This window comes from Xiphophorus maculatus, chromosome 6 (assembly GCF_002775205.1).
Source record: "Xiphophorus maculatus strain JP 163 A chromosome 6, X_maculatus-5.0-male, whole genome shotgun sequence".
NCBI classification, from domain to species: domain Eukaryota; kingdom Metazoa; phylum Chordata; class Actinopteri; order Cyprinodontiformes; family Poeciliidae; genus Xiphophorus; species Xiphophorus maculatus.
The window spans coordinates 26,941,460-26,967,776 of record NC_036448.1 but is presented as its reverse complement, the minus strand read 5'-3'; the positions used below and the strand labels follow the sequence as shown (position 1 = coordinate 26,967,776).

Here is a 26,317-nt window from a genome sequence, read left to right as displayed (position 1 = left end):
AAGTGATGGCAGAATAAAATACAACACTGATAAATGGAGAGAAGTTTGATTTGCTGTTAAGCAGGCTTTGCTCCTGTCTGCTGTGGTGAAGAAAAACCTGAACATTACGTGAATCATAACCAAAAGGTCCTATTTCAAATGAGCTTCCTTTCTAAAGCATGGCAGAGGTAAAATGATGGGGTAAGGCACTTGTACTCTAACTCTCTTGCTGTTTTGTACCTTTATATATCAATGTCTATACAATATTTATAGACAAAGCATAGAATGAGGAATCAAGAAATGACTTTAGTTCTGTTTCAACAGCAGAAACCTTTTGAGGAACCAGAGTAATTTTCTGCTCCGGTTTTTCTAGCCTCTGCATTTTCACTGCAGGAAACAGAAATAAATCAGACAAGCTGGTCAGATATCTGCCTTGAAATCAGCCCTGCTAGGGAGGCAGTACTTTTTGGAGAGGACCTGAACTAAACATAGAGCTTCATTTGTGGGAGGATGCTAAATATTTCTCACTGGTTGAATATCCTCAGTATTTTATTTCAGGCCTCCACTGCAGGAGTTCTGCAGTTTTGTTTGCAAACATAACATTGAAACCCTGTCACTCAAGATGAATATCACTGTGTTTTACAGAGTTTGCATTCAAATACACTGATACAATTTGCCAACATTAGCAGAAATATTTAATTGTTAATGGATTTAGCATCTTTCCAGAGAATAAACCTCTCTTCAAACCCCTTGTTGGTAACTGACAACAAACATATTTTTCAGTGTTTATGTTCTGAGATACAAACTAAAGTCCAGGACTGTTAATAATACACCAATGTTAGATTAGACAGGAGCAGGCACCTTATGGCAGCAGTTTACCACAAGGTGTGGAGAGGAGAAACATGCAGCAGATCAGAGGGTGATTACTAACTTTCTCTGAGTTAAAGCTGAACAAAAGTTCAGCAAGCCTAAATTCCAACATGTGTCTAAAAAATGTGCTCACCGTAAAAGACAAATAGACTTCAGCTTGTATCATTCAAATAAACTGAAAAAAGTACACTAGTAATTTAGATCCAAAAGTTTTTATTTTCATTATTGTTTGACTATCAGATCAATGCAACACAAGCCTAAAAATGACACCAACCACTGTCCAATAAGAAACATTTATTTTGTTTTTCAGGAGTAATGAACGGTAATTACAGGGATTCAGTCATGAAGTTTTATTACGTAAACTTTGAGAGAGCTTTGGAAACGTTTTCGTTGTTAAACTCATTCAGGATCTATTTATGTCGCATCTGCTTTAAACTGATGTCTCATTAAAAAACATCTTTATTACATCAAAACAGTCTACAGAGAGGCAAACAAATTGCATAAACTGATCAATGGCTCCACCTTGTGCTTTTTTTTTTTGCTGTACTGAATGCAACGCTTTCACATATCCGGCCAGGAACAGCTGTCTGTAAGAACATAATCATGTAAAAATCAAGGAAGAAAAAATCCCAAACGGAAATAACAATTGCACAATGCAGAACGAGATTTTTATAATAGTCAATTAGTATTAAAAAACGACCCAACATTGTGAAGGTGTAAATATAGTTAACACAGCAGCAACGAGGACCGGAAGTCCCACAGTTAAACATAACCCAACTTTTTATTGGTGGTTTGATAAAAATGCCATAACAAGAAATTGAACACAAACGATTAGATCATTGAATTGAAATCATTTGACATTTTTAAATTAGGCTTGCTTTTGGAGCGTAATCTAAGTTCTAAAACCTGTTGCTGGTTTTCTGTAAAGGTTTCAAAATAAAATAGATAATAATTGTCAATGCAAAATATATAATATTGGAAACATTAAATTTTTACATTTTTATTTTTGTTTTAAATATTTTAAAAAACTGATTGACTAATTTGAATGCTTTAAAAATACAATTAAAACTAAAGCCCTAAGCTTAACTTGCTAACTTTAAATTTCCAGTTTCACTTATATATTCTTTTATTTTAGAGCATATACTTTTCTTTTTTTAAAAAAAAATCAAATGTAATTGTAAATAATAATGTATTAATTTAGCTATGTTTATTTTTCATTGTTTAAAAAATTCATTGTTTAAAAAATATATTCAAACCAAACCTTTTATTTTGAAGTGGGCAAATCCACCGGAAGTAAACACGTGCGTTTCCTGTTTAGCGACGCTTTAAGGTTTCTATTTTGAACTTTCACCTCTTTAATTTTGTTTTTTGCTGTAGAGAAAGCGTCGTAGCGATGAGCGCCATTATTCCTCGGATAGAGCAGCTGTCTGCTAGAGTGGTTCGGGTTCTAGGCTGCAACCCGGGCCCGATGACACTGCAGGGAACCAACACCTACCTGGTCGGTACCGGGCAAAGGTGACTGCTGTCGACACGTTAGTTCATGTTTTTGGGCTTTTGTCGTTGTTTTATTCAGAAATAACCGTTATGAAGTCTGAGGAACAATGACTGGTCGTATTTTATGCTACTTTCAACTCTTGTCGACCAAATTCAGCGGAAAAAAATCCTGAATTTCAGCAATACTTGCTCAAAAATACAGAAAATGTGTTTAATTAGTATGAGAACGAGTGCATCATGAACTGTCAGCCTCTGTTGATTGCGTCAGCTTTTATCCCCTTATGATACCCCTAAATCAAATCCAGGGCATTCAAATTCCTGCAGAAGTCGTATTCTGGGGAAATAGTTATTAATAAAAGCAGCCAAGTGGTCCATGCTAACTCTGGAGGATTAGGTAGGAAAATAGGACAAGTACTAATCATGCACTCCACAAATCTGACCTTCATGGAGCAGTGATACAAAGAAAACTGTTTGACTACATTCAAAATGCTGTCTAATAGAAAACGAACCATCATGGTTAACCAGCATCCCCACAGTGAAACAGCAGCGGCTGCATCATGGTGTGGGCAAGCTGGTCAGAAATGATGGGAAGATGAATGGAGCTAAATTCTAATAATTTTGCATTAATTGTTTTTTTATGTAATACCTTGAGATGGCCTGCAACATTTCAGTATGTCACTATTCACTAACAGTTATTTGCTGAACTTAAGCTCCTTGAGCTTCAACCAAACAAAAAAACATTGAATTTCTTTCTAACTTTGGTTTCAGACGTGTGCTTATAGACACTGGAGAACCTGCTATTCCTGAATACATCAGCAACCTGAAAAATGCTTTGGGACAGTTCAGCACCAGCATCCAGGAGATCATCGTCACTCACTGGCATCACGACCACACCGGCGGAGTGGAAGACATCTGCAGAGATATAACCGGTTTGGTTTGTTTCTGTGGGTTCAAACAGGGCCGGGCTGTTTGATTCCGTTTTTAATCATTGTGTGTTCCTGCATGATTGCTTACTGAAGGGGATGAAATGAATGAAAACAGTTTTTCTATCCTGCAGGATCTGACGTCAGGGTCAGCAAACTCCCACGCGCCACCCGGGTCACAGAAATGGCTGGAAGCAAGACGTATTCTTACCTAAAAGACGGAGATGTTATCCAGACTGAAGGAGCCACTCTCAAGTCAGTTCACATCTTTCACTGGGAATTAGCATATTGAGTAAACTAAAAAATAAGTTACAACTTCTAAAGGTGAAACATGTTTGAATGGGAGGTTAGTTATATCTGAGCCAAATTTCCACATTTCAGAGTGCTTTTCACCCCAGGCCACACTGACGACCACATGGCCCTGGTGCTGGAGGAGGAGCGGGCTATCTTCTCCGGAGACTGCATCCTGGGCGAGGGCACGGCCGTGTTCGAAGATCTATACGACTACATGAAGTCTCTGAAGATCCTGCTGGACACACAGGCTGACCTCATTTACCCCGGTGAGTAGAAAATTAGCTTTGGCAACATGTTTATACATATTACCCCAGAAAGTTATTCTTTGGACACGTTGCAATGTGATGTCGCAGATGCTTGAGCCCGCCCCCCATCTCCCTGCTGCGGGGCAAAAAGCTGCTCACCGACGATGACAAGCGTTGGTTTTAGCTGTTAAGTTGTTCACACAACGTGTTAAATCTTAAATGTATGCATGCTATGTAAAAGAAAAAAAGGGATGCAGTGCTTTTCTACTAATTGTCAATACTCCGACAAATAGATAGCAAGATCAGGAAGCAGTTTTAATCAAAAAAATAGCAAGGAAGAGAGAAGTAGGTCAGTTTTGGGGTCTGTGTGTAGCATAGCTGATGCAGAAAGCAAGGAAAAAAGAATGAGTGGTTTTGAGTTGTTCTTCAACAACTTCTCAGATTTTAATTTTTTTTTTTTTTGCGCACTGCATTAATAATACCTATATCTCCAGGTTTCATTTAGTTAATGAAATTGTTCGACCTTGGCTGTGCAGCTGTAGATGGCAAGTAAAATAAATTGTCTTTTTGCCCTCCAGCTCTGTGTGCATGCCTGAAACCTCCATATGTAAACAATAACAGGCAATTTGTCTATACTAAACTGCTGAGAGCCAAAAAAAGCCAGGTTTTTCACTACACCGCTGGGTGGTGACAGTGTAGATAGCACAGTTTTCCTCGTGTTCCTGTGCAGGACACGGACCTGTGGTTCAGGATGCTGGCGCCAAGATCAAACACTACATCACCCACCGAGACCAAAGAGAACAACAGATCCTGGAAGCTGTTCAGGATGGAGCAGGAAAGCCTTTTTCTTCAATGGAGCTTGTAAAAATCGTCTATAAGGTCAGGAAGAATGCTTGGTCTCTTTGAAGCTTTTTATTTTAAGCTCTTGAAAGCACACAGGTGTGAGTGGTGCTAAACTTGTTATTATGGAGCATGCTAACCATAAATAAACACACACAGTCTGCTTTTCTAAGTTAGATTTGTCTATTAAAAAAACTCACAGTTTTGCAGAACCAGAGTTGGTACAGAAATATTTAAAAACAAAAAGTGTAAGTGATCCAATTGTTTTTATTACAAACTTTAAAATGAAAATTACCTTCTCCTCCCTGAGTATTTCAACACATTACAGGTATCATAGTGTTATACCTACCATGTATGTTTTATTTATTTTGATAAACAGACTTTCAGACTCAATTCAGCAAAGGCTTTCAAGTTATTGTGCATTATTTATTAAAAGTACTCAGTGTCCTCCTTTTAACTTTCACACTGTCTGTATTTTACAAAGTTGGAAATATTTTCTGATGAATTTGTCTGTCTTGTTGGTGAAGGTTATCTGAACATGAATGGCCAAACCTTTATGGCCGTCCCAATTTCATTCCCTACTCTGCATTGTGTTCAAAGAAACATTACATTTAACCTTTGTGCCTGTTTTTCTCCAGGACACCCCTGAAAACCTGCACCAAGCAGCTAATGTCAACCTGGTTCATCACCTCAAGAAACTGGAGAAGGAAGGCAAGATCACTTTAGGTACTTTATCACTTTCTCTGCTGCAATAGTTAATGCAACAATCCATAAACCACTTCAGTTCTCATTCTGGTCTAAATCAAACATATGTCCCCCCCAGTGCATCACTCTTCTATGAGCAGCAAGTGGAGAAGTAATCTATGATATCCAGCCAAACGTAGATGAAATCATGTAAACGCAACGTGCAACCTGAGTGATGAAAATCCATCCAGACGACGTCTGGGAATCCATTTTGAAACCAAGTGATCACATTACAAAGTGATGGATGTAATTGAAAGCCTGTGAATGGAAAGTATTGCATGTTTTTTTTAAACATGTTGCTTTACATGTTTTTAAAGGGGTAAACGTCTTTTATGGACTGAGCTGTTGCTTGCATCACAGATTTAAAATTAATCCAAAGGTCATTTACAACCTTGACTTAGATATCTCCTACAGAGTGAGATATCTCCTACAGAGTGAGATATCTCCTACAGAGTGAGCTCCTGTCTGCTTGAATTTTCCAAGCTTCTTAAAAATTGTTCTTATCATACATATTTTCTACAGACTTTTCCTGCCCAACTGAAAATTTGTCTTACTCTTAACTGCTTATCAGATCACTTTAGCTAATGCGTCATACAAATGGACTTTCTTTTTTTTTTTTTTTTTTACAACCGTGGTTATTATTTTTTACATTACCAATTTCTCTCCTTAACTTGGTAGATTTCGTCCCTTTAACACTCGTTCTGGACCATAATGTGACGTCTGTATAAAAAAAAAGGTGAACTCGTATCCAGGTTATCACTAGGTGGCAGCATCTGTTTAATAACCTGATCTGTCAGTTGTTATTTAAGAAAAAATAAAATAAGAATCCAGTAATATAAAGTAGAGTAAAAAGGTTCTATTTTTCTTGATGAGGTTGTAAATAAATAAGATTCACATTGAGACTTATTGTCTGTCTTTGATGCATGTTGTATGTGAGTTAATCTATTTTTCATTGTTAAACTAATGTTTAACTAATTTAATTCTAATAAAATATGACATTTGGAATTTGAACAGCTGAACATGATTCCAGCTAAATCATTATGAAGAACCACTATTTAGAGTTCCTTCATTGGTTCTGTTGGGTTGACCTCTTGAACTTTGCAGACCTCATCTGTCTCTACGTTGACTGATGGTGATAATGCAGTCTGACTACATGGGGACTTTCTTTGTGTCAGTGCTGCTGTTTTGAACACAAACCTTTTTAGTATTTGACTGGTGATTTTACTTGAAGTTAGCAAATGTCATTATGAAAGACTTTAATGACAGATACATGAAGAACACAGGTCTTGATGTGCTGCATTTGGATACCAGATTGCAGAATTTAACGGTTCCCTGACTCTTGGTTCCAACTTTCACAGTCCAACTTTCAGGGAATGTATTGGGAGGTTCCCTGAAAGCTAATTGAAGATTAAAACATGACATATGTTTCCTGATATGCCTAATGGTTTCCTGAAAACCATTGTCCTACCTTAAACCTTAAAATTACTTGTAAGGTTCACAGTGTGGCCTTGTGGAAACTTTTCAACAATATTCTGTGAAGATTTCAAGAGATTTAAATGCAACTTCAAGATCTTTGAAGAAACTTCAGGTAACATTTACTGAAAATGTTCTTGTGAAGGTTAGATCCAGCAGCCATGATATGTCTTTATGAACTCTTCCATGAGAATATATACAAGATCAGTTGTACCAATTGTAACTTGACCTTCTGGGAACCTTTGAGGAATGCTCTCGAAACTAGTTTTAACATATGTAGTTTGAATTTGTAGGAACCTCCATGGAACTTTTTCTGAAAGTTGGTTGCAACAATCTAAGTGTTGGCTTTGAAGAACACAGAATGGTCCTTAAATGTCTGCAAAATGTTTGTTCCATCCTTCTCAGCTTGACCTTTAGAAAACATGCAGGACTGTTCCAACATACATAGAGGGACATACACATACCTTCCTCCAACAACAGTTTCCTAAAAGCTTCCTTAAGTTTGATTGCCTTGAAGGAAACTGAGTGATTGTTCCCTGAAGATTGTTTGACCTTATGACATTCAGTGTTTTGTTTTCCTGAAGGTTGACTGCTACTTTTCAGAGTGACTTTTAGGGAAGTCGAGAGGTTCCTTAAAAGCCCGCAAGTTGGTTGCAACAATTGTAGGGTAGGTTGGTGTCCACTTTCAGTTTGACTTTAGATAAATCTTAATGAAATGTTTCTCAAAGCTTACAAAGATGTAGGTTGTCACATACATGGTGTGACCTTCTGGGCACCTTTCCTAAGTGTTGTTTTCATTAAGTTTGGCTGCAACATAGTTATAACAAGAAAATTTATTGATTTAACAAGATGATGTTCCTGTGTTTATTTACCAACTATGGCAGATAAACACCTTGGTACTGTTGCAACTTCTTAGCGTGACTTTTAAGGAATTTGAGGAAGCATTCCCTGTAAGTAGGTTGCTTTATAACAGTTACAGAATCTGCAGGAGTTGTTCCTAGAAGGGCTTTTGAAGAAAGTTCTCATTTTTGTTGCTAGAAATTGACTAAAAGATTTTTAGACCAAATATACCCCAAAATTTAGGAAAGTGTCTGCCTTTTATTAAGATAAAGGAAATGCCACTTTGTCTCATTAAAATTAGCAGGTAAAAAAATCCCAACAAAATTATTTTGCGTTAGAAAAAAGTAAAATGGCCCCCAATTACTTTCAACTTTGGGATTGTGGCAAAAAGTTTGTACACCCCTACCCTAATACTTAACTGGAATATTCAGTATGACGTTCTGAATGTTATTTACTGTATTATTCAAAAGATTGGTTACAATCCCCCAGTTTGAACTTCAGGAAACTTGAGGAAATGTCCTTAAAGGTCGCTTGTAAGGTTATATCAGTCATAAAGGAATTAAAATATAATCCTTAAAGCGTTTACTGAAGACTGATTTTAGCTTTGGCTTTCAGGAAATGCTCTTAAATTGGTTGTTTTATATTATTTCCAACGTTCAGAATTAGAATATATATTAAACCTTAATCTTTTAATGTAAGCTAATGTAAATGACATAATATTCAAAGCAGCAAATGTTCTCATCCGTTTCTCCCCAAGCAGCGAGCAGCGTATTCATTTCCAACCACAAAGTCTTGCTTTCTCAAGTTCAATTTTAAACTTTAGACGCAAAGAAGCGGCGTGGAGCCGAGCTGGTGGTGTTACGAGGAGAGAGGAGGTGGAGGTGTAGCAGGCAGGAGGAAGAGGAGGAGGAGGAGGGGGTCTACTAGTAAAGATAAACAGCCTCTGAGCCTCTGAGCCAGATGAACATGGCGGCTCCGGTTCTGGACGCTCCTGCCGCTCCGTCCCGCTGACCGTTACAGCACCGACGAAGTCCCCGGTCTACAGCCGCCCATGGCACCTCAACTCCCAGGTAAGTCTCTGCTCGACCCCCAACCTGCTCCTCCAGTCCCACCCCCTCGGTAATTTCCAGCACCGACAGTGGTGGAGGGGCTTGTGCAAAGTGTCTGTCAGTTAACATCAAGGTTAACCTACTTCAGGCTTAATTTATTTTGTGCCGTCTACGGCGCGACAGTAAAGATACGACATTTATGGTACGATAATAAAGATTTAACATGGGAATAACAACAGCCGTCGGAAAATAACGTTTCTGACCGAGAGAAGCGGCAGCTGCGGGGTTTTATTTATAAGCGTCGCTCTTTTCGTTTAATTCTTTCAAGTTGGATTTAATCGCTAACAAATTTAACTTGTTTGAGTTCAACATGGATGAAATATGACTGAGAAGAAGAAGACACTCATATTTACACTTGACATCTCAAGTTATTCCGTGACAGGTTCGTTTATCTAGGACTTCCTCAAACATCTCAACCGTCAATTCAAATCAACATAACTCAAGACTTCCGGTTTAAGGTTTCAAAATAAAACGCGAAATAGTTCTGATCCCTAAAATTGAATTATTTTTACGGTTTCATTTAGATTGGTGTGAACAGAAATGATTATTTTTTCAGTAATTGGAGTCAGGAAATTAATTTAGTTTATTATTTACACATTATTCACACATTGATATATTTCAAGGGTAAAGTTCTGACTTGCAGTGAAAACCCACAATTCTGTACCCCAGAAAAGTTTAATATTTCCCAAGACTGTTTAGAATTTTTAATAAAGACATTTCTGCATTCTGACAAGTATTTCTATACTGAGTTCAGTATTTGGTTGAGGCACTTTTTGCATGAATAGCTGCATCAGTGAGACTTGACGCAATAGTGCCACCGATGATCAGCCCTGGTTTTGTCTGGGATCTCTCCTCTTCCACTTGGCAAAACAAATATCATAGATTCAGTATGGTGCTAAGGTTGAGTCAAGTTTTTCACATTTACCAGAAACCATGTAGATTCCCAGGACTTCTGGAAAAACGGCAGCGTGACAAGTCACAAAAGTGGAACTTTTTGGGAGGTGTGCTTCCAATTACAATTGGCATAGAATTAAAACTAAATTTGGAAAAATTACATCATAGCAAATCTGGCGGTAGTAGTTTTATAGTCTGCGTCCTATTTGTTTCTTCAGGTCCTGCATATAATTTATAGAACCATAAATTCTGCTGGCTATACCAGGATATCTTGAAAGAAAAAGTCTAGACATAGATTTGTTTCGCTTAACCCTAGTGAACAATTCTCCAAAGGACACCAGCAAGTTCACATCTGAATAGCTCCAAGTAAACAAGCACATCGATAAAATAAAATAAAATTAACTGAGTATTTTGGAGAGGCTTAGTCAAAGTCCATCCTTAAATTTAGCTTAAATGCTGTGGTTTGACCTTCTTCAAGAAATTCAGCATTTTAAGGATAATTTTCATAAATACTTGTACATTTTTATGCAGCAAGTATCTTAATATTATTGATAACTTAATATGCACTTACTTTGAAAGTACATATCCGGTGTTCCTCTAAATAAGAAAGTGATTTGTTAGGAAGTTGCTAGAAAGCATTAATACAAAATGTAATGAAGTGTCAGGTATTTTGTTTTTTTACTTTATATGTAATTTTCTTTTCAATAATCTATGTAAATCAATAATGACACTGTGCAGAAGGAATCCCTGGACTGCTGACCCAATATGTTTATTTTAATACAACCAATAAAGACTTCATCCTCTTTTAATAAGAGGTGACATATTTCTGCACAGGTCTTCTTGCGTGGCTGATGAGTCCCATGCACTCTGTTCAGAATTCACAATCCAACACGGATGTCATACCTTAAAAACACATTTTTTATTGATATACGACTGCATGTTTTGCATTCTTTGTGGTGGCTGGTTAAAGCTCTTCGAAGGCAATTGACATACCAAAACATAAATCATTTGCTCCGCAGAGAGTATTTTCCCGTATTTTCCCAGTGACATTCCTCCTCTCAGAATCCCATCTATCACATTGTGCTTGAATGCATTCTTGGATCATGGCATCTGATGAGGATCGTGACACCGGCCAAACGTGTTATTCGAGTTATTACAGACTAGAAATTAAGCGCAGGTCCTGACTTATTGTTTAACTCTGAGGTTTCGCTCTGTCAGCGGAGGAACAAGAATGTGCCTGTGTTTGCTGTTGTGCTGGTATGTTCATGTAAGAAACCTGTCAGTTTGCCTACGTGACAGGTGCCATCTGACTCGTCTGGTTGTGTTATCTTTGAGGGCTGGACTCTTGATTTAGTTTTTTAGGCTCTTTTTAAAACCTATTTGCTCTTCTCAGCAGCCAATGGTGAACTTTGTAAAGGATTACAACATGTATAGCAGGTTTCCAGAGCCTCTTGGCGTTTAGCCTCCTGCCTTGGAGGATACCCGATTCTTCAGATGCTTTGTTCCCTTGTTAGGAATTTGGAGCAAGTGTGAACTTTGACTGTTCCACAAGATGGAAAAAAACCTTCTTCCACTGTTTGTTGTTGTTCAGGGATCCACCTGGATGTGACATAATTGTGTTTTCCAAATGCCTTTGGTATAATTGACCTTACTTTCACTACCAGGGTAGTAATTTCACCCTTGAAGCATGTGGTTTAGAAAAGTGTTTGTCTATTCTAAAAACCAACCTGTAGTCTTGCTGGAAGAGTGCAGGAATGTACTCCAGATCAAGATCTTAACTTCAGGTTGGCAGCTTGCCCAGGGAGGGATCCTTAGTGGCTTGAATTGACTGAACCATGTGACAGATCACGTGAAGTCCTGGCCAATGGCAGACAGAAGGAGGAAGGGCTGAGGACTGGCTGCCTGTGCAAACAACATCATTGCAGACAGTGAAGTTATAAAACTATATGACTAATGTATCACTGAGCCCTGTTCAATTCATCATTTTAAAGTTGGAGAAAGTATGGCACAACTACATGCCTACTAAGACATCACTGGTGATACGACAGGGTCTCATCCCAGTGGTGATGCATGGTGGTGGCAGCATCATGGTGTTGGGGTGTTTTTGTTCAGCAGGAACAGGAGAGTCAAGAGTTTATGGGAAAATCGACTGAGCTAAATTCAAGCTATTCTGCAAAGACGAATGGACACAATTTTAGCTTTAAAGACTTTTACTTGGAATTCCAGAGAAAGGCACACCACACTCTTTAGATTTTTATTTGCGAAAAGGTTGAAAATCCAAGAAAAGCTGCTTTGTTTTGGTTTGTCACATACGTGTAGTGAAGTTTGTGGTCATAACATGAGAAAATATTAAAGGTTCTGTGGACATTAAACTTGGCCAAATTTACGCAATAGCTGTCTGTGGTTTTTTAGTCAAATTTTTACTTATGTAAGACAATTAGACATTAAAAGTTATTGGCTTATTGATAATAATCAGCTAACCATTCATGCTTTTAACATGAATGGTTAGCTGACAGTTGTTTGCTAGCTAAACAACTGTTAAATCACCTACGAAATACAAAAAACACAAAAATACCTGTAGGATATAAAGTTATAACACCATAAAAACCTGGAGTAGAATCCAACACAAATTTATGATATTTACACAAAGACTTAAAGTAAAAACAAATGGGATAAGAATTCATTGCTACTGTTAAAATAACATAATAATATATTATAATCTAGTATATATGATGTTGATTAGTGTTTTGCCCAAGGACACTTTGATTATGGCGCTGGAAAGTTATGGATATCGGAAATATCCATAACTTTCATTCACAGTGGACACCCAACTATTTATATTTCAGTTTTTGCAGATTCACCTTAGTATGGTATTTTCTGTGGAGTGTGACTCCAAATTATTTGTGGAAAAATGTGTGGATTTTTCTAAAATATTGGGTGACAATGCAGCCTGAAAATGCAGCTAGGTGCGATGCTACGTGAATTGCTATGGGCTATCGTTTGCAAGATTTTGTTGCAAAAATTTTTTGCCTGTTTACATCAAGTTTTACCAGTGAAACGTAGCACTGCAGTACAGAAGTTGCATTTATGTGTATCTAACATCTCACTGGTGTTAGGGATATCCATTTCCTGTAGTTATAGCTCACGTTTTGCTTTAGTTTCCACTTTGTGATAACTTTACTTCTTCTGAAACTGCAATTGTTTGGCTGTTAGGTGTTATTTTTCTTTATTTTGGTATAAAGCTTTTCAGTGTATGGTGAACCACAAACCACCCTCTGCTGCCATGTGTTGAACTCTGTTAATAACAGTGTTACCACATGAAACAAAAAGTACAAACAATATATATAAAAAAACCCAGCCCTACTGTAAAGAACCCTAGATATGTTGAAGTTCACCATTTTGGCCACCATCAATTTAACTTCATTTTTACTTCCTTTTTTCCAGGATTGTTGATGCATTTACAGGGTGACAACCAAATCTATTATATTTTATATATGGGTCTTTTAGGGATAGTTTGGAAGCAGTGCTTTGCCCAAGGACACTTTGATTATGGCGCTGGGCAAACCGCAGTGTAATCAACAACCTTGTGATTGTGAGACGTCTGTAGCCACTGCCACTGAAAATTATCTTCAAGTTTAACAGAAGTTCATGTTTGTTCTTTTCCTAGAAACTACTTTCCTTCTGTTTTTTATCCTCTTTACTTCACAGAGCAACATCCTCACTCCAATTGCTGAAATCCTAATAACCCAACAACCAACACTCAAGTAAAATGCATCTTTACCACACAAAAAGAGATAACTTTAGCGTGTGTGTGTTTCGAGGTCCACTTTGTCCATGAAGTTCCACACGTCCGGTTCATTTTTACATTTATTTAAATGTACCATGGGCGTGTGTCAGCTTGTCTGCTAATCTATGTTTGTTTACGTCCAGCCTTTCTTGCTGCCACTAACTAATCAACCGCACGCTGCCCTGGCTTTCTGTCACGTAGCAGAGACAGTCGTCTTCCATGTCTGATCCTCCTGGGACCAAGTGCTCTAATTAACCATCACAGGCACATGCACAGACGCACTCACTCACTCCCAGAGCCGTGCCATGGCTCCTGTCAGAGCCTCCTGTTTAACTCCAACACCACAATCACAGCAACATTCTCTCAGCAAAGTTTAGATAAAGCCCCCATAAGGATACTTAAGGGTGTTATTTTTTAAATTCTAGCAGACACATGGACTTTTTTGGATAAACTATGGCATTAAAAGTCCATCCATAAGGATTTTAATGGCATGTGTGAACAGGAAGAAAATTATTATATTTTTTTTTGTGTGTGCAAATTTGAAGCTGGCTGCATTGTTGGATTTTCTATGTATTTTTCCAATGTAAAAATTGTACTATCTATTGAACACAATGAGTCAGTGTAAATGAGCCAATCTCTCCCCCTCAGTATATTTTCTTGCAGAAAACATCAATAATTTCTCATATTCCAACATTTTATTGTTGAAACTCTGACTTTTTCATTAAATATAAAAAATCGTTAGGAATGGCAGCAAAGTTGCTTTCTTACGGAACATGAACAGTTCTGTTTGTACAGTCTACAGGAGCCTTCTACGTGCAGACCACCGTACTGAGAGCTGTGCAGGATTACGCTCCAGACCAGGGAGCCAAGTGCAGCAGGTTGCATAACAGGTGCTAATTTGGTTAGCTGGATTTGACGGCGGCTGTAATTCTCCAGCACTATGACAGCAAAGCTGAGGTGCAGGGAGCGAGTGACTGCACAGGCCTGCAGTTGGATGTTACAAGCTAATGGCATAACAAGCTTTTGTAGAGCAAACACTGCCGCTGGCCAGAGCTCATTCAGATGTTCCCCAGTGAGATGGGTTATCCACACAATGGGCAAAATTCATTCAGGCCAGATTGAAATGCCGCTATTCACTACTGTGAGCTTCTTTTTTTTTTTTTAAATGTGACTTTTTTTTAAAAATGAAAGTTTTGTTTTTGTTTGTTTGTTGTTTTTTATTTAGATGAATGACTCAGCACAGAACTTTCCTGTCCCCAGATGATGTCAAAGATTCGTAGAATGTGTCGCAGCTCGGTTTATTGTTTTCATTTGTAGCTGGAGGGCACGTGCTGCGAGGCATTTCAGGAAACAGAACAATTGTAAAAATGAAATGGGTCTCACAGCAAAAGAGACTCATCTATACTACATTAGCACTGAGAATCAACGAGACAAGAAGAAAATCTCTAATAGGGATTATATTGTGACTTTTAAAACCGATCCAATACAAACTTTTCCAAGTATATGGCTTCAATGAAAGGTAAAGTGATGGAGTTCACACAGTGATCTGATAAAAGTGTTTTACATTTTACAGTCCAGAAAGATAATTCAAGATATACTTACTGTCAAAATGAAGGTGTTTAGATTAAAGAATATTCATGTGTTAGAATGGCTTAGTTAAAGTCCAGAGAATCTCAGGCACTCACCATCTAATCAGACAGATCGTGAATTATGTTGCTAAGAAGAATGGAGAGAAAAAAGTCTCTGTGCAAAGCTGGTAGATGACTTGCAGCTGGAGCTGGTTCTGCAAAAAAGGTTCAGGATGACATTTCAACTTTTCACTACTTTGTATTGGTGAATCACATATAAATAAGAAAAGCTACTGAACGTTGTGGTTATAATGTGACAAAATTCAAAAAAAGGTGCAAGAATATATTAGCACGTCACTGTGTTGTGCATTTTTCATAAATGTAACTCTGACCAGGACTGATACGTGTCTGATGTGTGGTTGCGCTGTAAAGCAGCTCAGCGCAGCTACTGATGTCTGTGTTACCATAGAGCTGCTTGGTAACAGAAATTAATCACAGCCAGGAAGTAGGCCGTCTCTCTGCGTGGCCCTCGTTGACTCTCCACAGCTCCCCTGTGCTCTCCCATCAACGCGTGTGCCTGCGCCGTAGAGTTTTCTTACCACAGTGTCGAGTATGCAAATAATTAACAGTCAAACGCTCCACAGCATCCTGCAGCATATACCTGTGGCTTTGTCTGTGCAGGATGAACTTTGACTTGTGTTGAAACATGGGGATGTTTAGTGAATTAAGCTGCAGATAACAGAGATGGTACAGACACAGGAACATTTGCTGCCGTCTCCAATAAAGATGGATGTTGCAACAACATTATACAACACTTAAAAATTTAGAAAAGTTAAACATTCAACTTTAATCCATTTATTCAAAAGGGAAATAATTCCATCTTAATAAATAATTCTTTTGACAAAGTTAAAGGTGGTACAAATATTAATATCCCTAATAATCTCTTTAAAGGGAAGGGATTATGGAAAATCGACTTCTTGAGTTTTATATCATGTTATAATGCTTTCCCCTCATCCAAAATATGCCCAGTGTTGCTTTGACTCAGTCATTCATGTTTAAGGAATCCTTGAACCTCCCACTGCAGCCATTTGAGGGTGCCCTAACAACTGCAACATACAATGCTCCGCCCATTTACCCATAACTCCACCGTTGAGCGTCAGTCCTCCACACAGGGGGGATGGCAGCTCCCACACAACTCCTCCAGACTAGTGGCAGCAGCAGAGAGCAAACATGTGGTGGAGCTTATCATGCAAACTGCAGTGCTCCTTAGAACAATTAACGACATCAGTGGACAGCATGTAGAAGCGTTGGTGTGATGACCTGCTGAAGGGGGAGCGTCGGAAAGAATAGGAGGTTCTTAAAGGAACAGAATCCAATTTAAAGGCATCAGGTATGGTTATGATGCGAAGTAAATAATGTAAAAAAATGACTTTGATATACACAGCATTTTATTACAAGTGTAGGCAACAGAGTTACTCGATTCTGGTATAAAATGGCAGTATTATAAACAATAGCCCGCTTTAAAAAAAAATGTGACTGATACGTTTGAAAATGTTATTTTACTATGCTGATCAAACTCTTTCTAATACCAAGACATTCTGGTGGATTTTAGCAGAAAACTGAAACGGGTTATTTGTTTTATTCTGCTGGATAATGATCCACACTTTATGACCAAATATAGACAGGAATGTTTCACAAGGTATAAACACAACCTTCTTCCTTGGTAATCAAAAACCCCATGCAGAAATGAAAGAGAAATTTATACAAGAAGGAAATAAATGAGATCACACTTCCTATTGCTTTGAAATGTTGTTGAAGAAGACTAAGTGATGTTCTGTCCTCATATCCTAAGGTCTAATCAAACTCAATTAAATAACTTTTTTTCTGCATGTTTCAGTGAGTCATAGTAGCGCATTATCTATTAAACGAGTCTTTTTAACAGATCATGCCATTTGTTTATTTTTTATCCAACTTTGTCTGTCTGCAATGGTTAACACAAACGTCTTCCTGAAATTAATCATCAATCTGAAGCACATGGAGTTCTTGTGTCATTGTGCATACAGGAACGACATCTGTGCTTGTGTGTGCGATTTGTGAAGTTTGCACAGCAGTTGGGAAGAGATCAGCTGTCCGTCCCTCCTACACGGACACACACTGATGCACACGCATTAACTGACGAGCTCTGAAAACATGCAACCCTCCCAGCAGTGGCAGGTGCATGCTGAAGTTTCAGCGGTTTGAGTTCTCCAGGGTGACTGTGAAGGCCGCAGTCCCACATGTACAGGAACGACCTATCATCTGCCCTGAGATGTGCACGCGCTGGGAGGAGGCGGCAGCAGATGCTTTGGCTTTGGACGCCAACCAAAAAACCAACTTCTTCTTTTTGCTGCTTTTTCATTTGGTGTTTTTTGGTTACTCTAGCCCCGCCCCCTCTTTCTCACTGGCCCAAATATTGGACTGAACACTAAGAGCTCATAAGACTTAAGATGAGCTGCATAAATTAGATAAAAAAAAACTTAACTGATCAATTTTTAAGCCAAACACAATGCTGCAAAAGTTTTCATACCCCTTGAACTGGTTTACATTTTGTTGTGTTATAAACTAAAACACCAATGTATTTTATTGGGATTTATCATACACCAATGCACAGTTGTAATTTTCAAGCCTTGATACATATTCTTAATGAAATTTAAGTCTGGACATTAACTGGGTCTTTGAACCTCTGTGTATATTTTAAGTTTTTTGTAGCCTCTCATAAGATTTCTTTCATTGTTGTCATGTATTTTGTAGGAACAGCATCCCCACCACCAAGTTTTACCTCTGGGATGTTGCACAGTTTTAGTTTTTCATCACGTGAAACTTTGTGTGTAGGACAAATGTTAAGTTTCTTTCTTATCTAAGCAGAGCACCTTCTTCCTCATGTTTGCTGTGATCCAATTATGACCAAATGGGATTTTGTCCAACCCTGCTTCTAATTACTTTATAAGAGTTCCCATTGCAATTTTACGGAATACACTAATGTCAATACGCCTGAAAAATCATCTCATCCTAGCGCAAAAATTGCCGTGTTGTCCCTAGTGGGGTCGGCAGGGATGCTGGTGCCTCTCCAGCGAACGTTTGGGGCGAGAGGCGGGGTCACCATGGACAGGTCACCAGTCTGTCACAGGGCAACACAGAGACAGACAGGACAAACAACCATGCACACACACCTAGGGAGAACATGGCCCAGGCTGGGAGTCGAACCCAGGATCTTCTTGCTGCAAAGCAACAGTTCTGCCAACTGCGCCACTGAGCAGCCCTGCCTTGTTTCCATTAAGCAAATTTATTTTCAGAATCCCAATTTGTGCAAATCTCTGAGGACTTCACAGAACTTTCACAGATTATATTTTCTCTTTTTAAGATTTACACTGAGATTAGATGAGGATTCCTTTTATTGACTAGGGGACTTCTAAAGATTGCACTTGATTTTACTTCAGGGTATCAGAGTAATGGGTGCTAAATGCAAATACACTGGACACTTTTATTTGTAATCACTCAGTTTGTTTAAAAGAGATTGAGGACAGGAAGTGATTCACCAGAGAAGATTGTAATATTTCCTGAAAAGGTGAGGTTTATCATCCAGATTATTCAAGGTGAGGCAGAGCTGCATGCTGTTACCAACGCCTGGCGAGCAGGTAGGCTCTCTGGTGTTTTTGTTATGGGAACTGCAACGTGACACCCGATCCCCGACTCATCAGTCACAATACAGCTCTGTGTTTCTTGAAAACAAGAACGGCAAAAGTGTGCCGATTAAAGTCCGATGCAAGCAGGTTTTCTTTCAGCATCAGCTGTTCAAATAAAAAGGAGACATCTTTTTTTCCCATAAATCTGAACCCCATGACCAGTGGGAACTCTGTGAACCTGGACCAGCACCACACTGGTCCAGGTCAAGCTGGTGGTGTGAAAAATGCCTGAAAGCGCTCGGGCTCGTCCTCTCAGGCTGCTGTCATTATCTGGGAAAAACTCCAGGTTTTCTTGTTGCTGCTAGCTGGCGTGAGATTTCCAGAATTACCAGTGGGGGATGATTAAGGTGATATTCAGCCCAACTATTTTATTATGAAAGCTCAGCATAGTATTTATAAATGCCGAGTCACACATGTGATCCCAGGCGTGGCCAATGGATCACAAAGCAGTTAAACATCTTTTTAATTCTGAGATTCTTCTAGGAATATTTGGAAACATTTGATTTTACTTCTTCACGAAAAGTACACATTTACTGTTTCAAAGGTGTTTATTTTACCACTTTGCTTATGATTCATCAAAACAGGTCAAACGTCCTGCTGGTGTTGTCTGGGTCCACCTGCTGCTGCCTGACGGGTTTTGACCCACCGGTTGGCCTGGTGGTGAATACCACCTGGGTGTTGTTAGTAAAACAGGTTGTGTTCTCAGATTGAGTGTGGTTGCTTTAGTATCAGTGTCTATGTGGCCAAACTTTGACTAACCAGCAGGACAAGTCCTTTCAGAGTTACCATATATTGTTATGGAAAATATTTCACTTTTTGCAGTCAGTGACATCTGAAAAACAAAAAATAACGTTACTAAAGAAACGTTATTTATTGTTACAAAACATTAACCTTCCAAAGTATTCATACCTTTCTTTTGTTCACAGTCATATTTTGTCGCATTACAACTACAAATGTCAATGTATCAAAGTTTGAATTGTGTTGCATGTGTTTTTATCCAGCCTCTTTTTCTCTGAAACCCCAAAATAAAAGCCAGTTCAAAAATTTGTCTTCTGATGCCACTTGAATCCTCCTAGGGGTAATTTAATCTCCATATTTACACGTTAAGCTGACACTCTGGACCTTTATATTAAATTAGATGTTTTGTTGTTTTTTACAGAGAGGACAGACTAATCTTCCAAAGTGGATGCTTACCAGGATGCTTTGTGTAAGAGGTTGGTGTGCTTTTGTTTTCTGCCTGTTTTTTTCTTCCTTGCTTTGTGTCTCATTTGTTACCCATATTTTAAAATCATCATACTAAATAAATAATTTAGATATAACATCAACCTTTGTGATGTTATATCACCTTCGCTCTATTACAACGTCCACACTGAAGAGTATTACAGTAAGCAGGATATTTTGACACACTAAGTGTTTACTTATCTAAAGAAAAGATTTGCGTTTTAGTTTTCACCCATTTGGTCACTGACCAGAACTTGTTAGTTCATCTTAGCACTTAGATATAGTGCATTAGCTAATATGGTGGCAGATCTGAGTTTAAAATCTAGGCCTTCCCCTGCTCTCCAGCACATTTCTCGGTACACTTCCTTTATCAACAGCTAGTTTCTGCAAATTATTTCTAGTCTCTTCATTAAATTTCAATTGAGCAGCCTAACAGAGCTCAGCGGTGGGTGACCATAAATGTGTTATCTCAAGTGTACAACATGATTTCCTGAATGGGGAGACTAAATTATGAGTGCTCATACTGGAGTTTATAGAGCCAAGCTTCGAAAGTAGAAATTTCCGGAACGCGCAACAAGCTACTGAAGCAAACAGGAACACCCTGACATGACAACATAGAAAGTGAAAGCTGAGAAAGATGTGAGGGAGGCAGTTAGGCTGACAGTATTTGTGTGTGTGAGTACGTGCGTGTGTGTGTAGTCCTGTTTATGTGGGAAGCTGCAGTTGTTCGCTGAACTACCTTCATCACTGTGTCTTTCTCTACCACTCGACTCTTTTGTGTTCTGCCCTGTCATTTAGTTTAGAGCTTATTATCAAAGCAGCGTTGAGGTTTATTATGAAGGTGGCGGATGCAAATCAAGTGTGTATTCTTCTGCTTTCACCGGCTTTGGTATTTGCTTCCACTAGTTAAAGGTAGTTTTACAAAAAAGTAGGTCTTGAACAATTGCATTGGAAAATGAAAACCATCCACAGAACGATACACCAAAACAAAAGAACAACAGGTCATGCAAATCCTTTTGTACCTAGAAAGGCGGTGAGAGATAATGGAGAGACAGTTTTTTTTTCTGGACATCAGCTAATAGGAGGGAGGAGTGTGTATGTGTGTGTGGTGGGAGGAGACAGAGAGACGTTTGTGTGTGCATGGGTGTGTGTGTGGTAGAGAGAGAGACAGAGAGAGAGAGGCAGGGGGAGGGGACAGGGAGCAGAGAGGATTTGTGGCATGTAGTTAGTCAGCTGTCATTAGATGCAGATGACACACACACGGGTAATCTCACAGAGAAGAGAGGGGGGAATACACAACGTGCAGATGACAGTGGCGCGTGTGTGTGCATGCGTGTGTGTGTTTACTGCGCGGACCGTGTGAAAACCAGCACGCTGGCCCGGTTGGCATGAGATTTTCAGCCGGCTTGCGACTTGTTATGGACTGCTTCAATTATTGGCAGAGGTGAGTTACTATAAGAATATATATGACAGCAGATTTAAAGGCACAGTCCGGAAAGTTGAAGTGGTTCAACTTTATGAATCTATTTGGTGGTTTTCTGTTCTTGTATACAAGTTAAATATTGGAAGAGCAAACTGGAAGCTAAATATTTACCTCAGAGAATGTTAATTTGATAAATATTCAGTTTTGGATCTTTATTGTTCTTAGATTCATTGCATTTCCAAATCTCTCTGTTTTTATATCAAAGAAAATACTTTTAGAGCACTGAGAAACTTTCATTTATCTTAAACTATGTGACTTGTTAGTCACCATATTGTCATTATGTTTCATTATTACCAAATGGGGATGAATTCAATTCACCCAGTTGGTGTGGTTGTCTTACTCAGTCCTGGACTTTGAGCTGTCATGTATTGTTGTTGTGGGTTGTGACACGGTGTGTGTGCGTGTGTGTGTGTTGCGAAGGGGAGTGGTTATGATGGACTGGTGGCTCACAGATTGTGGAGTCAGCAGGCCTGAAGCTGCCCTGTCACCTAAGGTCTAACCAGCCGACTGTTTACTCAGTTTGCTTCACGTCCAAAAAAACAACTGTTTTCATTAAAAAGCAGATTCCCAGAATTTACAGGTAAAAACCCAGTATTAGGTAGAGGGTTACATTAGAAGAGGGTTTTATTACAGGTTTGTAGTTTAGTTTAAAATGTAGAGATGTACTAATAATTTTGTTTATACCCAGTCTACAAAATAAAAGGTTATAAGTTCTTATATTTCCCTTACTTATACCTGTTATCACTCCATGGTGTGTCAGTCTTGCTTTTTAATTATGTAAGTTGCATTTGACACGGCACCACACACAATCTGATCAACAGCTTGGCCAGGCTGCCACATACGTTTTTTTGACATGTCAAAATAATTATCAGGTTGATTGTGGCTGTTAAACAATACTCAGTTGGTTCTAAGGGGTCAGGAAAATATATTTCGCACCGTTACAAGTGTCATCTTAAAGCATTGATTTGAGGTGGGTTGAATCTGTTGCTTATGTAAAATTTTAATCGTTCATCTGAAATTCACAACTAAAAACAAGACTGATCAGGCCAGGCAACATCTTTTCAATCTGTAATTGTCCAATTTTGGTGACTCTGCCTGAATATCCTCAGATTCCTACTTTCAGCTGACAGGAGTGGTGTGGTCGTCTGCTGCTGTAGCTCGTTCAAGGTTTGATGTGTTGTGCTTTAAGAGACAGTTTTCTGCAAACCTTGTTTGTTGGAGGAGGCTGTCTGAGCAACTGTTGCCTTTCTATAAACTTGAACCAGTCTGCCCAATGTCTGCTAACCTCTGACATCAACAAAATATTTTCTCTATTTTCATAATTCTCTTTGAACCCTGGAGAAGGTTGTGAAGAAAAATCTCAGTCTTTTATGAAATGCTTCAACAATGTCATCTCTTGGCAACATCCATGCTAAGTTGAAATACAATTACTTCTCCGTTCGAAGGCACAGTTTGAACTTGTTTGAACTTCAACGAGTCACCTTAACTGCATTTAGATGCTTAAATGTAGCTGGTTTTCCTAGAAATCTGTGGCTAGTGTTCGGCAGGTAAAACTTTGAAAAATCTGATTCTTTTTTCTGGTTTATGAAAATGAAAAATGCCCACTTTTACTAAAAATGCCCCATCTCCAGTCCAAACAATGTGAACTGTGGTTGAAATGTCAAAAGCGGTCTAGATAAAGAGGTTTACTGATCTCTGAATGTAATTTTTAGTGTTGCTCAGATGGGCTTAACAAGCCTGACTTTCAACGTCTTTGCTTAAGCTAAGGTTAAACGAGATGTATTGCCTTTGCAGGTCCAATTTAAACTGTGCTATTCTTGGATAAAAGTAAGAAAACTGTCTGACCTGAAACATGAATAAATGAATGTTGTGAATGTTGTCTTTTGGAAGTCAAACATTAGAGGGATAAATTTTAATCACAACTTGAAAAATATTTTAAAATTCCTTTCCTTTCGCTCTGTGTGGCTCAGTTTGTTGTCTAGAGACTATAGTCTTTAATGTGGTTGTTCCATTTTTGATTCCCAGTCTTGGGCCATTTGCTGCATGTCTTCCTCCTCTTGCTCCACCCAACTTCCTGTCTATTTACTGTTCAATAAAGGCCAATAGTGCCAAAAATTCTACAAAAAAGAAATTAAATTAAATTAACCTGCACGTAATTCCTTAGTGTTATGTGCATAATTTGTTTATGTAGTAGATCTTAGCATTTAAAAAAAATTATAAGTCTAAATTGGCAGGTGAGACATCAAAGAAAACCAGGACAATAGTGATTATTGCATCCAAAGGTACATTTATAGCTCCCACATGAATTTTGCATGTTTGAAATTTATGCAAAATTTGTTACGTATAATCTGAATAATTGGTAGAATGACCACAACAAAATAGCCATTGAACATTTTTATTTCCTTAAATACAAATGGAAATTATTTTCCGCTAGACTTACAGTCATTTTAAACAGTCATGGAAGATTCACTAAAGAATTCATAACGCGGACGTTGGAATGTGTGATGTAGCAGGATGTGGTGAATCTAGTTTTTTAAAAGTAGGAATGAATTTCTAAATGTTTCCAAGGTCTAAAAACAGAGAAATTAAATTCTTGGCAATGGGAAACTACTTATAAAACATCTATTAAGGTCTGGTAATACTAGTTCATGCTACTTAAACATCTAGTAATCTACCTTTGTTAGAAATATGAACATTGAATTGTAGCTTTTGGAGAAACCACATGAGAAGGCATTTTTGTGAAACATAATTTTCTCTGTGCATTAAATGATTGTAAAAAAGAAGCACATCATTTATCAGTGCTAGTCTTTAAATTTACAAATAATACTGTCTCAACCATGTTCTGTCATTATTTCACCACAGATTCCACATGTAGTCATAATTAATTAACAAAAAATAAATCCACGATGGGAGCTCAGGTCAAATACACGCTCACTATCATCAGCATATAAAAGTATTTTTCCTGGATAAAGTCATTGTTGTCCCATGACAGTGACTATCTATCATTGGATGAAGCTCAATGTTTTCTTAACATAAAATGTTCTCTTATAGTAAGAGAACATCAAGAGAACATAAAATGGGGGTTAGAATAGATCCCTGTGGAACACCTGTAGTTACTGTGAGGTGCAGGAAGATTGTCCTTTTTGATTTATTATTACAAAATCACCCGAAACCTGAAATATGTCTTTGGAATTAAAGCTTGTGGCCGAGAGATTCAAATGGCACACAAAAGAAACTAAACAGAAAGACTGAAAAGTGACCTGGTCATAGATGAAAGACAGTCAGAACTGAATATTTATCCCAGAACTGATGAGCCGCATTGCTCTTTGCATTCTTATCTGACCAGAATAAAAAGTCTGAGTGTCAAGAAGCCACTCAGCTGTGACTGTATGTTAATTTTCTCACTGACACAACCTACAGCTCCTGCTGCATTTCAGTCAATCAGTGAGCTGTAGCTGGACTTTGACCGACTGGTCAACAGGACAACATAAAACTGCTACCATATCTCCCTTTTTACATCATGTGATTTACTCTTGCATTCTTCAGAGATATCCATGTATTCCAATGCACATTTGAGCTTATTTTAGTGTTTATCTGGTGGGCCAGAGTGGTTGGGATTGTTTTCTGCATGTATGTCGCATACCGAACGGAAAAGGTCTTTAGTTGTGTCACAATGCATTTTTAGAGATAATGACAGTATCAGACTACCAGCCTTGTGTTATGAAATAACTGTGAAACTTGAGCTGAAGATGAAGAAATCCTGCTCAGGAGCATGTGTGTGCACATTGAGACACCACTGTATTTGTGTTAGCAGTGCAATCCTGCAGTTATTACACAGGGGACAGAAGACAGCGAGCATTTCTGTCAATAAGCAAAGCTTCCCTCTCTTCTTCCCACTAACGCTACAAGTTTCACTCTGACTGCCTGAGAGTGATTTCTCCTGCATGTATTCGACTTTTCTAAACAAGCTAACTATGGACACCAAGATTCGACTTGGTTTAATTTCCTCGCCTACATAACATTTAGTACTTCTTTGAGGGTTTTTTATTTCTATTTAATTGCAATTCTGAAACAATTTCTTATTTTTGTGATTGTCTTGATGTGCCTGCACACCAGCGTGTCAACTGAGTTAGCATCCGGGCAGGCATGTTCAATGTTATTGATTCTGGTCTATAATCGATCAGGCCCTCGTATTACATGAGGTTGCTCATGCAGAGTGACGGTTATCTACTGCAACCATCCACACACAACTGTTTGTTTTAAAGGTGTTCTTTCATTTAGTCTCCATTTGTGATTAGCTTTCTTGTTGTTGCATAAAATCACTTTTAAATCAAACAGTTTAGTTCCTAAATGATTTACTCTTAACCTTTCTCTCTTTTCTATGAAGTAATTCCTATAATGAGTTTATTCATTTTTTCTTCATTTAGAAATGAAAACAACATGTTAATTGATTTCTGTTGACGTAGACTAAAAATGGAAAAGTAACAATGGCCAAGCCTTCCAACCGTGCCCCGGTGACACCGGATCACGCTGCTACACAAATACCAATTAGTGTTATTTGCTAGACAAAAAAAAATACGGTGCGGCTGGTCCGAAAGGTGAGCAATTGTTGAAGTGGGTCAATTTGTACAGATGGATTTTAAGTGGACTCACTTCTCAGCACACAGACAAACATTTACTTTTCTTTCCAGCACACTGGTGCCAGAAGTCTTTGGAAACCAAATAAAAAGTTGTGGGTTTTTGTAGGTGAGGGTTTCTTTCTTATCAAGTCCTTTGTTCATTTGCGACCGCAATGTTGGATGTTCAACCTGATTTGTAAAACTGGTAGTTT

The 26,317-nt window shown here is 38.4% G+C and overlaps 2 protein-coding genes across 4 annotated transcripts in view; both read left to right on the top strand.

The window, feature by feature from the left end:
* The first annotated feature begins 2,145 nt into the window (after positions 1-2,145).
* lactb2 (lactamase beta 2) lies at positions 2,146-6,400 on the top strand. The gene is made up of 7 exons (XM_005796621.3): positions 2,146-2,364; positions 3,112-3,272; positions 3,401-3,521; positions 3,648-3,826; positions 4,536-4,684; positions 5,284-5,371; positions 5,469-6,400. The coding sequence occupies exons 1-7, from the start codon at positions 2,243-2,245 to the stop codon at positions 5,510-5,512; spliced, it is 864 nt and encodes a 287-aa protein (XP_005796678.2). The 5' UTR covers positions 2,146-2,242; the 3' UTR covers positions 5,513-6,400.
* A 2,235-nt stretch (positions 6,401-8,635) lies between these two features.
* LOC102226120 (nuclear receptor coactivator 2-like) overlaps positions 8,636-26,317 on the top strand; it is a 52,805-nt gene continuing 35,123 nt past the window's right edge. For 2 of the 3 annotated variants that reach the window (XM_023335170.1, XM_023335168.1), the window contains exon 1: positions 21,235-21,447. The gene's annotated coding sequence lies outside the window, so the exon portion shown is untranslated. Of the gene's footprint in view, positions 8,773-19,941; positions 19,997-21,234; positions 21,448-26,317 lie in introns of those variants that run through there. The other variant, XM_023335169.1, reaches the window with a different exon arrangement.